The sequence below is a fragment of the Macaca mulatta genome, chromosome 3 (genome assembly GCF_049350105.2).
Source record: "Macaca mulatta isolate MMU2019108-1 chromosome 3, T2T-MMU8v2.0, whole genome shotgun sequence".
Lineage (NCBI taxonomy): Eukaryota > Metazoa > Chordata > Mammalia > Primates > Cercopithecidae > Macaca > Macaca mulatta.
The window spans coordinates 171235273-171248521 of NC_133408.1; the positions used below are offsets into that span (position 1 = coordinate 171235273).

The window sequence follows — 13249 nt, forward strand, 5'->3', positions numbered from 1 at the left end:
TGGGACCCTGGCAGTTCTGTTGGCTCTGCGGTCCCTGGGACCCTGAGACTCTGGGCAGCAGGACGGCACCCCAGGGGTGGGGTCATCAGGCCTGCCTCTCAGAATCACCTCTCCCAGAGGGGCCCAGAGCTGCCCCCTCAGGGGAGATAATTCCGGGCATTCTTCAAATCTGGAATTGTTCTGCCCTTATCAGCTTGTTTCAGCTGGCCTGGCCGCCACCCGCTGCTCCCCTAGGGTGGGGCCCGTCTGCCTGCTTCCCTGGGCAGGAGGGGGCTGCCACTGTCCAGCGTGGAGATGTCCCAGCAATGGGGAAGGGCCACCTTCACTTGGGAGAATTTCTCCCTGCAGGGAGGGCACTGTGGCCAGATCACCTGTAAGAAGCCCTGGTTCACACCACTTCTTCCCGGGGCTGACAAGTCCTCATTCTTTCCTGTCCTCAACACCTGGGAGCAGGGCACAGCACCCAAGGCTACTTGGCTCCCGTGTGCCCACATCACTGCCTCAGCGGTGCCCCTCTGTGACTCCCCACCGAAGCAGCACAGGACAGAGGCTAAGAGCAGGTAGCAGGGAGCCCGACCACCCGGCTTCCGGTCCACACGCAAGCTGTACAACCAGGCAAGAGTCTCGACTTTTAACACACATGTCTGAACGCTGTTCCTCAGTTTTCCCATCTGTCAGAAGTGGGGAGCAGGGTAATAAAAGTAACAAACTCTATACCTTTGAGTACTGAGAGCAGTGTGTACGCATAGAAAGTGCCCGGTCTATGTCAGCTCTAATTATATTCCTGCTGAGCCCTGCAGGGGGGAAGGAAAGGCACTCCACTCTCCCGCCCTGCACTGCACCCCACCTCCCCTTCCCTGTTAGAACCGCGCCGCCCACCTCCTCCACTCCCTCTCAAGCCACTCACACCTGCACAGGCCTTGCCCAGACAAGAGTAGGCACAGGTCTGCCCAGACCCATGGGGCTCTTCCTTCCCAGTGAGGCATGGCTGATCTGGGGAGGGGAGAAGATGAGGCACCAGGGCAGCTGTGGTCAAGAGAAGACCCAGACGAGGGGCTGAGCCTGAACCTTCCCGGGGAAGGAAAGGAAACCCAGGCCTGGGGGACCCCAGCTCCAGGAAGTGATTCCTCACTGGCTCAGAGACTGAGGGAGGGGCTTTCCGGCTGTCAGCCTCAAGTTCTGGCCCGACAACGACCCCACACCCCATCCCGGCAGGGCAAGACCACCATCTGTGAAAGCTCTATGTGAGGTCTGCTGGGCTCCGGGACCAGCACCTGATGTCAGGACCACAGGGGTGGCCGGCGGGGGTAGGCAGCAGGGATGGGGTGGGGATCAGGAGGGGGCTGGAGCTCAGACTTCACTGGCTGTGCCCTTCTCCCTCTCGGGCCTGGGTTTCCTCCTCAGGGAAATGAAGCTCAAATCACTTCTGCCTCCTTCCCTTGTCCATCACAAAGGGTGTGAACCAAGATGGAAGTGAGACTCTGGAAGAAGGCAGGGAACTCAAATGTATTAAAAGGTATTTTAATACATGTGGTCAGGCGCGGTGGCTCACACTTGAAATCCCAGCACTTTGGGAGGCTGACATGGGCAGATCGCTTGAGCTCAGGAGTTCAAGACCAGCCTGGGCAACATGGCAAAACCCTGTCTATACAAAAAATACACACACAAAAATTAGCTGGGTGTGGTGTAGCCTGTAGTCACAGCTACTCAGGAGGCTGAGGTGGGAGGATGGCTTGAGCCTGGGAGGCAGAGGTTGCAGTGAGCCAAGATCCAGCCACTGCACTCCAGCTGGGGTGACAAAGCAAGACCCTATCTCAAAAAAGAAAAGAAAAGATAAAAGAAATATACTGACCATCAATGGAGGGCTAGGGTATCTCCTTAATTCTCAAAAGGACATGAGATATGTGTTATTATCCCCATTTTGAAAGCGAAGGCAGTCTGGAGGGGAGGGAAGGGGGAGTTAGCATCTGATGGGTGCAGAGTTTCTGTGTCGGAGGATGAACATCTTCTGCAGGTGGATGATGGTAGCAGGTGCATGACAATGTGAAAGTACTTAATGCCACTGAACTGCACCTCTAAAAATGGTTATTACAGTAAGTTGTATGGTAAGCCAATTGGACCACATACACACAAAAGTGAAGAAAGCGTTCAACACCACAGCAAGTAAACAGGTCCGTTTGGGATGCCAGTCTGACCGGGGGCAGCTTTCTCTCCACGGCCCTGCGTGCAGGAAAGAACACGCTCTCATGTGTGGAATCGCTCTGTGACACAGTAGTGTACAACAGGGGTCACACGCTTCTTCAATAAAAGGCCAAAGTAAATATCTTAGGCCTTGTAGGGGGCCATACAGTCTCTGCCACAACTACTCAACTTTGCCGTCATGGGCCTGAAGGCAACCGCAGACAACCTGTACATAAATGGGTTTGACTGTGTTCCAAGAAAACTTCACCGACAAATACGCTGGCCAAGCAGTCAAGTGCGGACCACTGATGTCTAAGATGCCCCTCGGGCTAGGCCTACTTTTGTTTCTTTGTTTTTTTGAGATGGTCTCACTCTGTTGACCAGGCTAGAGTACAGTGGCATAATCAGAGCTCACTGCAGCCTTGACCTCCCAGGCTCAAGCAATCCTCCCACCTCAGCCCCGCAAGTAACTAGGACTACAAGTGCCTACCACCATGCCCAACTAATTTTTTTGTAGAGACAGAGTCTCGCTGTGTTATCCAGGCTGGTCTCAAACTCCTGAGCCCAAGTGATCCTCCCTCCTCTGCTTCCCAAGGTGCTAGGATTATAGGCATGAGCCACTGTGCTTGGCCAAAAAGGACTGTTTTCAACCCAGCTGTGGATCCTATTCTGACTTCCCTAAAGGGCCTGACAAGTGTCACTTGTACTAGCCTGTTAGAAACCAAGCCACATCATGGCAAACTGGGAAAAAACAGTTCCAACTCATATGGCAAAGGGAAATACCTTAGCAGTTAGCTAGCTACTCAAAACAACCACTCAAAAAGTAAGATAGATTTTAAAATCTGAAAGTTCCACACTCCAATAATAGACACCAGAGGGACGTAGAGCATGACGGGTCCTTGGAGAGGTGCCCTCCCCTCTGGATGGCTGGTGCTGTCTGCTGGTATTGCCACCCCTCAGTGGGCAGATGCTGAGGCATCTGTAGGAGGGACCACGACTGTTACCCAGTCCCAACAAACACCTGATAAGTGTGTTCCAGGATGGTGCTTACACCCTCGGGCCAGCGGCAGCTGGCGTCAGGGCTGGGGTAGAAATCAGCCAGCAAAAAAGGCCAGTCAAACACAGCAGGTTAAGGTGCCTAATCTGGCCTTCCTGCCACTTCTCCTGGGGCCTCTCCCTGTTGGTTCCTGTCCACAGCGCCCCTCTCCCTGGGAGGCCCACCTGAGCTGCCTGTCTGGAGCCTGGTGTTTTCATTCCTCAGTGTCACTGCCCCAAGCTCACGGTAGGTTCTACTGTGCCCAGTCAGGAGGTTCTCAGAACAGCCCCTTTCCCCTTTCATTTTTAAAAATGTTTCATTGAAGAATTACAGGCATTTAAAAAATGGCACATGGCCAGGTGCAGCGGCTCACACCTGTAATCCCAGCACTTTGGGAGGCCGAGGCAGTCAGATCACTTGAGATCAGGAGTTCAAGACCAGTCTGGCCAACATGGTGAAACCCCATCTCTACTAAAAATACAAAAATTAGCTGGGTGTGGTGGCGCACACCTATAGTCCCAGCTCCTCAGGAGGCTGAGGCAGGAGGATCACCTGAGCCCAGGGAGGCCGAGGCTGCAGTGAGCCATAATTGTGCCACCGTACTCCATCCCGGATGACAGAGTGAGACCATGTATATATGTATGTATGCATAAATTAGTTAACTAATTAATTAATTGCCAGGCCTGGTGGTGTGCACCTAGAGTCCCAGCTACTTGCAGAGCTGAGGTGGGAGAATCACTTGAGCCTGGGAGGTCAAGGCTGCAGTGAGCTGTCATTGCAACACTGCACTCCAGCGTTATTATTTAAGACAGTGAGAAACTGTCTTAAAAAAAAAAAAAACGGCTGGGCGCGGTGGCTCATGCCTGTAATCTCAGCACTTGGGGAGGCTGAGGCAGGTGGATCACGAGGTCAGAAGATTGAGACCATCCTGGCTAACACAGTGAAACCCCATGTCTACTAAAAAAATACAAAAAATTAGCTGGGCGTGGTGGTGGGCGCCTGTAGTACCAGCTATTCGGGAGGCTGAGGCAGGAGAATGATGTGAACCCGGGAGGCGGAGCTTGCAGTGAGCTGAGATCGTGCCACTGCACTCCAGCCCAGGTGACAGAGCGAGACTCCCACTAAAAAAAAAAAAAAAAAAAAAGCAGGGCACGGTGGCTCACGCCTGTAATCCCAGCACTTTGGGAGGCCTAGGCAGGCGGATCACTTGAGGTCAGGAGTTCAAGACCAGCCTGGCCAATATGGTGAAACCCCGTCTCTACTAAAAATACAAAAATCAGCCAGACACGGTGGCATATGCCTGTAGTCTCAGCTACGCAGGAGGCTGGGGCAGAACTGCTTGAACCTGGGAGTGGGAGGCGGAGGTTTCAGTGAGCCGAGATTGCACCATTGCACTCCAGCCTGGGCGTGGAAGCAAGACTCCATCCCCATCCCCCCAAGAAAAGGTGCATATCACACGTGTACAGCTTGATTAATTGTCCTCGAGGGAATACGCACATTTAACCAGCACCAGATGGTGAAACAGGACAGCTCGTCTCAGAAGCCCTGCCTGTGTTCCTCTCCATCCCTGAGGGTAACCGCTATTCTGACTGAGAAGATTCAGCGTTGTGTCTGTTGTGGGATTTCATATCAATGGCATCACACCGTCAAGACTCTTGGGTCTGGCTTCCCTCACTCAGCTTTGGTAGGTTTAACTCATCCTTCTCGTGGGGTGCGGTCGCAGACTGTTCACCCCCATTAGAGTGGAGGACTCTATTGTGTGCATATGCCACTATTTATTTGTCCATTCTGCTGCTGATGGGCATTTGGGCAGCTTCCAGTTTAGGGCCATTGTGAGTAGGGCTTCCATGACCATCGCAGTCCCTGTCTGGGGAACTTCTGTATGCACTTCAAACAGGTCTGTGTCAAGGCTGCACAGGACCCACTGTGGCCCTGCCGAGTACAGGAGACAGATGAACCAGGAGACCAGCTCCTGGCCCCTCCCCTGTGCTCTGACTTAGTTGGCAGGATGCCCCCAGCTCCTGGCAGACCCTCAGGCTGTCTCTGTGTGGGCTGCCCCACTCAGCTGTGTGTCCCAGACCCATTCTCTGACCAGGCTTTCCATCCCTGAGGCCTGGCAGGGAAGAAGTGGCGGGGCAGAAGCGCACTGCGGGGAGCCAGCTTCATCCTCTGTCCTGCACTGGCACAGCAGCTAGCAGGGCTCAGTTCCCATATCATGCAGACAGCCCAGGGTTCCATGACCTCTGCAGTCCCACCTGATGAAAATCTGGCCCAGAGTTGGTGACACTGCATCCTCCAGGTGGAGGTCAGAGGGTTGAACCCCACCCCTACCCACTAAAAGGACCGAGCACCTAAGCAGGAAGCTTCTAAATACCTTCTTTGGATTACTCATGACTAGAATTCTGTGGCTGAAGGCACAGAGGTAACAGGAGAGCCTGGAATTCAATCGATGGTGCCACCCAAGATTCCTGCCTTGCCACTCCCTGGGGCTCAGCCCACCACTGCACGCTCTGGTTCTTCTCCCTGTCAACGGCTCCCCTCTCCCCATCCGTCTCCCCACTCCCCCTCCCGCTGTTGTTGCTGTTCCTAACAAGAGGGGCGTCCCCATGCCGAGCCCCTGGACAGCTTTGTCCGTGGTGTCAGGCTTTGTCTAGGGACCACCAACCTGCCCAGGGAAGAGGCTGGTTTCTTCCTGAGCTGGAAAGAACAGACTAACCTCCTTAAAACAATACCCTCCCCAGGGCCTCCTAATCCCTTCGCCTGCTGCAGACCATGTGAATCCTGATCTGTCTGCCCGGGCCGTGTGCCCAGGGACAGCCAACCCACCGGCCAGCAGGCAGGCAAGGGTGGGGACAGGGCTGATGCCCGGATGCCTTCGCTCACCTCGCCTGCCCAAGATGGGCTCCCAGACAAAAGTCACCACCACAGCACCTAGGGGAGGTGGCAGAGTGGCCCCTCGCCCTGTCTTCAAGGTCAGTTTAAACGACCACATCCAAGATATGATGCAGCCTCCACAGAAAAAGTGAGCTCTGCAAATGGAGACCTGGATGTCTGTGTGAGCTGGAGACGTCCTTGGACCTTGGTTTCCTCATCTGTCAAGGGAGACATATCTAAGTTGGAACAAAATGAACATATTTTTTAGAATGTATAAGCTTTTTTTTTTTTTTTTTTGAGACAGGGTCTTGCTCTGTCACCCAGGCTGGAGTGTAGTATTGTGATCTGGGCTCACTGCAACCTCCGCCTCCCGGGTTCTAGTGATTCTCCAGTCTCAGTCTCCAGAGTAGCTGGGATTACAGGTGTGCACCACCACACCCAGCTAATTTTTGTATTTTTAGTAGAGATGGGGTTTCGCCATGTTGGCCAGGCTGGTCTTGAACTCCTGACCTCAAACCATCCGCCTGCCTCGGCCTCCCAAAGTGCTGGGATTACAGCCTGAGCCACCACTCCCAGCCCCCGAAATGTAAAACCTTTGAGGAAAATCTTTAAATATTCCAAATCTACAGTAACCTTACTGAGGGCGGGGCTGGAGGAAGGGGCAGCCAGGCTCGGCCAGCCTTGCCGACCCCCTGCTGTGAGCAGGCGACAGGACCTTCTGTGCCCAGTCTGGGTACTGCATGTGTCCTGGTACACTCAGGGCAGCTCTGAGACCACCGGGTAGAGGGGTGGACATGCTGCCTCACTCACATGCTGGAACTTTCTATAAATCCACCTATTAAATGACACCTCCTAAGAGCAGTTTGTCATCATGACTGTAAACTTAACATTGGGCAAATACTGAGGTCTTAGCATATTGGCGGGACTCCGTGCCTCGTTCTTCCTGCATATGATCCCATTTGTGTCTCCAGCACCCTCTGAGGACACACCTTTAGTACCTTTTAATTTTTAATCTTTTTAGAGACAGGGTCTTGCTCTGTCACCCAGGCTGGAGTGCAGTGGCGCGATCACAGCTCACCGCAGCTTCAACCTCCTCCTGGGCTCAGATGATCCTCCCACCTCAGCCTGCCATGTAGCTGGGACCACAGGTGTACGCTACCACACCCAGCTATGTTTTTGATTATTTTATACAGATAGGGTCTCACTATGTTGCCCAAACTGGTCTTGAACTCCTAAGCTCAAGTGATCCTCCTGCCTCAGATTCTCTAAGTGTTGAGATTACAGGAGTGAGCCACAGTGTCTGGCCTGTTATGTACCTCGTTCAGAAAAGGAGAGACAGACTAGCCCAGGAAGGCCCCTCCCCAGGTCAGAGAGCCGGATTCTAACCCAACTGTCTCAGGGATGAGCGTTCTACCCCACCCCCGCCCCCCAACACTCATCACACTGGGTCTGCACAGACCCGCACACTTCTCAACTGGCCCTGTTCGTGCTCCCAGGAGCGCCTGCGACCTGTCCCCAGGCACACACACACTTCCAGGGCCAAAGCGTGCGGACATTTGGCACGCAACTCTTCCCCTAGCAGTAAGTTCAAAAACAACCTTGGTAAATATTGTCCTGAGGGAGCACGTTGTCATTCCCACGCCACCTCTGGCCTCCCGCAGTTGTGAAAATAACCAGATGTGTATGGGTTTCTCAGTGGCCCCTGGAAACCTCCACCAGGGCCCAGTCTCCACTCCTGGCCTAAAACAAACAAGGGCCCCAAGCCAGAGGGAAGTCCCACACGCATGGCTGTGGGACAGTCACCTCTGAAACGGACAGTGCCTCTGGGAAGAGAGGGAGGAAGTTCTGTGAAATGGAGCCTGTGAATTTCCCAGGGAAGGATCTGCTTCCGTCTGGTGGACACTGAAGGTGAAGGCAGTAAGTACAGTTTTCTGAATTTCTATCCTCTTTGTGTTCTGTCCTGGCGAGAATTCTCCCCTTCCAGGACTAACACCTGTGTCCTCCCTGCTGCACAGTAATTCACAGCCGGGCACGTTCCCCAGGCAAAATCCCAGACTAACTCCGTGCGTGCTGAGGGTGGGGCAGGAGCAGGAGCTAAGGCTCTCCGATGGTCACCTGCTTACTCTGCAAAGCAGGGCAAATAAAGCTAAAACTACCACCTAACTCTCTCCTTGGCCCCACAGGTGGAAGAAAAAGCATGATTACCTCCTACAGAGCACACAATCCGAATTTCTTTGGTGGTTGATGACAGTGGAGCCTGTATCTTTTGGACAGTGGGGAGTGGAGTGGAGGTGGGGTTGGGGGCGACTTAGGGGTGGGGGGGTGTTGCTTAAAAAGAACAAACAGGCCAGGCGCAGTGGCTCACGCCTGTAATCCCAGCACTTTAGGAGGCTGAGGCAGGTAGATCACGAGGTCAGGAGTTCAAGACCAACCTGGCCAACATGGTGAAACCCCATCTTTACTAAAAATACAAAAATTAGCCAGGCTTGGTGGTAGGCGCCTGTAATCCTAGCTCTTCTGGAGGCTGAGGCAGAGAATTGCTTGAACCTGGGAGGCGGAGGCTGCAGTGAGCCGAGATTGTGCCACTGCACTCCAGCCTGGGCAACAGAGCAAGACTCCATCTAAAAAAAAAAAAAAAGAAAAAAGAAAAGAAACCAAGTAAGTGGATATCATTAAACAATTAAGGACTGGCTCCCTTGTCCCCTGCCAGGGCCTGCAGGGAAAGTTAAAGGCCATGTTCCTTTTAAACAAAGCCAAGTCGTCATGGCCCTCCCTGTGTTTGAGACGTTAGAGTTCGTCAAGGAAGCCCGGTTTCCTACGGGCACCGCCTAGGGAAGTGAATCAAGAATCTCAGGGCCAGCCCCAGTTGGAGCCAGGTGTCCAAACAGCTGAATATTCATCCCCTAAAAGTAGTTTCATGACATCAGAGAGGGGGATCAGAGGCAATGACTGAGTAAATACCTCAATGACACACACACACTCATGCACACAGCTGTGAATTCACAGCTCTTCTTTTCCCAAGAAACTGGGAGCAAAATATTTATTTCCCTCTAAAGTTTCGCAGGTTAGGAAAGGGGTCAGGTTTGCTTAGATCACACAAGATTGATTCTTAAGTCAGACTTGGGGCTCCAAAAGGGGTGGAGGAAAGGCAGGCACCGCCTCTTGCCCCCTGGCCCTCACGGGCTCCATGCCCCTTCTCTCTCTGCCCTCTTTACTGTATTTCCAGTCTGGCTACCCTGCAAGGTGGGTGCAGAGGCCCAGATGTCTAGGCCAAGTTTATTTGGCCACTCCCATGCCCAGAACAAGAAAAGGCAAATTCAAAGTGGGAGGGAGGCTGGCTGCAGTGACTCACGCCTGTAATCCCAGCACTTTGGGAGGCTGAGGCAGGAGGATCACTTGAGCCCAGGAGTTCAAGACCAGTCTGGGCAATATAATGAGACCTCATCTCTACAAATAATTTTTAAAATTAGCAAGGCATGGTGGTACATGCCTGTGGTCCCAGTTACACAGGAAGCTGAGGCAGGAGGATCGCTTCAGCCTAGGAGGTCAAGGCTGCAGTGAGCCATGTTTGTGCCACTGTACTCCAGCCTGGGTGACAGAGGGAGACCCTGTCTCAACAACGATGACAACAATAACAACAACAAATGAAGGGGAAAAGGAGTACCTGGAGCCTCAAGACATGACTAGGTAAAATCCCCCGCATCCTCCGCCTTGGATTTCCCATCTGGAAAGCAGGTCCAGTGCCAGTTAGAGCCTCCCGCCCTCTGCAGCATGGCAGCAGTGCAGCTCCTAGGGAGAGGCACAGCCAGGATCACGGGATCCAGAGATCCTGGTCCCAGGAGCTGTCACCTTTCTTGTTTTCCCTTACAGCTTGGTCTTTGTTGGCACAAGGCCTAGAGATGCACAGCACGAGGAGCTGATGCCACCCCTCGGGCTGGACGCAGGGGCCAGGGCCAGGCTGGGGCTGAGTCCATGGTGCTCTGTGACCAGAGGCTGGGATGTTCTCTGTTTTTCTTTTTTTTTTTTTTTTTTTTTTTGGTCATCAGTTCAGCCGAAGTTATGTTTTTAAGCCAGTGTTTTCTACTTTTGAAACTTTTTATTATTTTCATATTCATTTAAAGATAGGGTCTTCTTGTGTCATCCAGGCTGGAGTACAGTGGCACAATCGTAGCTCACTACAGTGGCACAATCGTAGCTCACTACAGCCTCTCAGACTTCTGGGATTAGCGAGTAGTACCCACCTCAGCCTCCCAGGTAGCTGGAACTACAGGTGCATACCACCATGCTTAGCTAATTTTTTTTTTTTTTTTTTTTTTTTTTTGAGACAGAGTCTTGCTCTGTCGCCCATGCTGGAGTGCAGTGGCGCGATCTTGGCTCACTGCAAGCTCCGCCTCCCGGGTTCACGCCATTCTTCTGCCTCAGCCTCCGGAGTAGCTGGGACTACAGGCGTCCGCCACCGCCCCCAGCTAATTTTTTTGTATTTTTAGTAGAGATGGGGTTTCACTGTGTTAGCCAGGATGGTCTCGATTTCCTGACCTCATGATCCGCCCACCTCGGCCTCCCAAAGTGCTGGGATTACAGGCGTGAGCCACCGCGCCCGGCCACTTAGCTAATTTTTAAACTGTATATAGAGATAGGGCCTCACTATGTTGCCTAGGCTGGTCTTGAACTCCTGCCTCAGCCTCCCAAAGTGCTGGGATTATAGGTGTGAACCATTGTGCCGGGTCATCCCTTGTCCCCTGCTCCTTAAAAGTCACACAGGCATCACATTCCTCTGCATCCCAGGGTCGTAATGTTAGAGCTAGAAGAACCCTAGATGTCATGTGATCTCAGCCCAACAAGTAGAGATGAGCAAGCAGTCAGAGGACCAGGCACCACCACGCCTTCTTTGGCATCTAGAACCATGCAGTCCCACTCCCAGTGCGGCTCTCCAATCCTGTGGGGCCTGAGTGCCCACATGTGCCTGGCTCCAGCTGCCGCACCCCTCCTGGTCGTTGGACAGGGGAAGGGGAGGCATCTGACCTGCAGTGAGATGAAGAAAGGGCCGAGGCCAGCAAAACACCAAGAGCCCCCAGGACACTACAGGACATGTGTCCATGCCCCCCTTCACATGACCTAGGAATCCATGGTGTCACCTCCCCAGAAACCAAATGCACGAGAACAGCCCCCTCCAGCCATTCCCAATGGCTCAGAGCATCCACACTGTCCAGCTAGGTTCCCTCTGCAGATGCAGCCACACACACCCATCAGTCCCATGACGCCAGCAGTCCTGGGGCCAAAATCACCCAGCTTTAGACCATGGGAAACACTAAACAGCAAGGCCCCTGAGAGCCACTGGGCCAGCTCCTCATTCACAGATGAGGAAACTGAGGCCTGCAGGGAGGGCACTGGGTTGTGAGTGTCCAGACAGAGGATCTCTTTCTTTTGCAAATCCACTCCTCAGCTCAACACCCAACTCAGATGGACCCTGCTGTGCCTCTTCACTGTGTCTGCCACCAGCCCTGTGTACACATGGCGCACCCACACATAAACACCCAGTGCTCAACCAACAGGAGGCCCCAGGGCCAGTTATAGCTGGCACATGGACACGACTGCCCTAGAGTGCCTGTGGCGTTCAGAGATGTGATTCTGCGTCAACAGGACCAGACTTCCAGATTCGTCCAGGACTGTAAAGCCAGGGAATTTCCCTGCCCAAGTGTAACGCCCCCATTGGATGCCATGGGTGAATGAAAGGACAGGACAGGCTCCCACCCTGCCCTTCCCCAGAAGCCGATCCACAGCACAAGCTCTCTAGAACCCCGGCCATGGAGAAGCTAAACCCAGGATGGCCTCAGGATGAGAAGCAACTTTTTGGGTGGTGTTCTTGGGGCCTCCAGATCGGGGAGGCATGGGCAGGAGTTAGGACAGCACAGGCCTGGGGAGGGAGCAGCAGGGCCCCCACACGCCCTGCACCATGCTCCGCAGTGCCCCCAGGGCAGGGTGCAGGACTGCATCTGGCTGAGCAACGGGCACCCCTCTTCATTGTCACACCTGCAAGTAGTGCCTTAGGTGCTAGCTGCAGCTGGAAAAGCACATGCAAGCTGGTGGCTTAACAAACAAGCACACCACCCCCTCAGCCACCAACTCCCAGGAACAATGACAGCATGAAGGTGGATGAGACCCACACACTCAGCAGGCCCTGTTCAGCCAGAACTGTCCATGAGCCACTATGACAGTGCTGGCTACCAGAACATCCTGGAATCCCCTTGTCCAAGCTCCCCTCCAAGCTGACAGGATGATGGGACTCAGGATCTAAAACAGTACCATGATGCCGTCAGGGTCAAGGACTCAAAGCAGCAGGGGACAGAGGCACAACAGGAAAGAGCCAGCCACAGGCAACCGACAAACAATGTCTGCCCCCATCTGGGCAGAAAGATCAAACATCAAAAACACACACTTCCATAGTTCTTTTAACAGAGCCTCCCACTTCTGGCTAGAAGCAACACCACTGCAAACACTCTTGAGGGGCCACCAGCCTTGAATGTCACTTGTTCTCAATGGACTCTGGGGCAAGCAGCCTTCACACTGGCTGCGACCTGCCATGTCGTTTCCTATAATCCCCTAAGGTCGGAGGGCCTGGTGAGGTTTCATTTTCATTTCAGCCGGACACATATCAGTGTGTTGTTATAGTTAATGCCTTTCCAGCTTGGTCTTTACGCAGGAGTGTCTGGGTTTTAGTACTCAAAGTCCCACATACCAGGAAAACCTGTTAATACTGGGTAAACTGGGACAGTTGGTCACTCTATCTTCACATCATTATTTCCCCCAAAATATCCTGGGGAAACACGAGTGTTTCACAAGATGTTAATCGATGTTCTACTAAAAAGAGGAAGCCGAAAAGGAAATGGTCCCATGGTTAAAGTACGTTTGGGGAATGATGGGTTAAACAAAGGTAAAAAGTAATCTCCTTAGAGGACATTTCAAAGCATGTAAGATCATAATGTATTTTGACCTTCTAAGAAGGGAAATGTATTCATTTTATTAAATATTCATTGAGAGCGTAACTATTAAAATCTCGAGGACTACGAAATGTTCTTATTGGACACAGTTTGGAACACAGCTTGCTTTATGGAATATAAAAGTAAAATAAAAAACCTCATACAGTGCTACCCCAGACTT

At 52.8% G+C, this 13249-nt stretch overlaps 1 protein-coding gene and 1 long non-coding RNA gene across 8 annotated transcripts in view; one reads left to right on the top strand and one right to left on the bottom strand.

Moving 5' to 3' along the window:
* The window catches only part of PODXL (podocalyxin like), a 58166-nt gene that overhangs the window by 31966 nt on the left and 12951 nt on the right, over positions 1–13249 (bottom strand). The window contains exon 2 of one of the 7 annotated variants that reach the window (XM_077997348.1): positions 6101–6309. The exons of 5 other annotated variants lie outside the window; for them this stretch is intronic. In XM_077997348.1, coding sequence (XP_077853474.1) covers positions 6101–6209 — 109 coding nt within the window. In that variant the 5' untranslated portion in view covers positions 6210–6309. Of the gene's footprint in view, positions 1–6100; positions 6323–13249 lie in introns of those variants that run through there. One more of the 7 variants, XM_028846299.2, reaches the window with a different exon arrangement.
* Positions 7873–13243, top strand: LOC114677033 (uncharacterized). Its single transcript, XR_003728341.2, has 3 exons — positions 7873–8008; positions 8275–8350; positions 11552–13243. It is a non-coding gene; the product is annotated as an uncharacterized LOC114677033 (long non-coding RNA).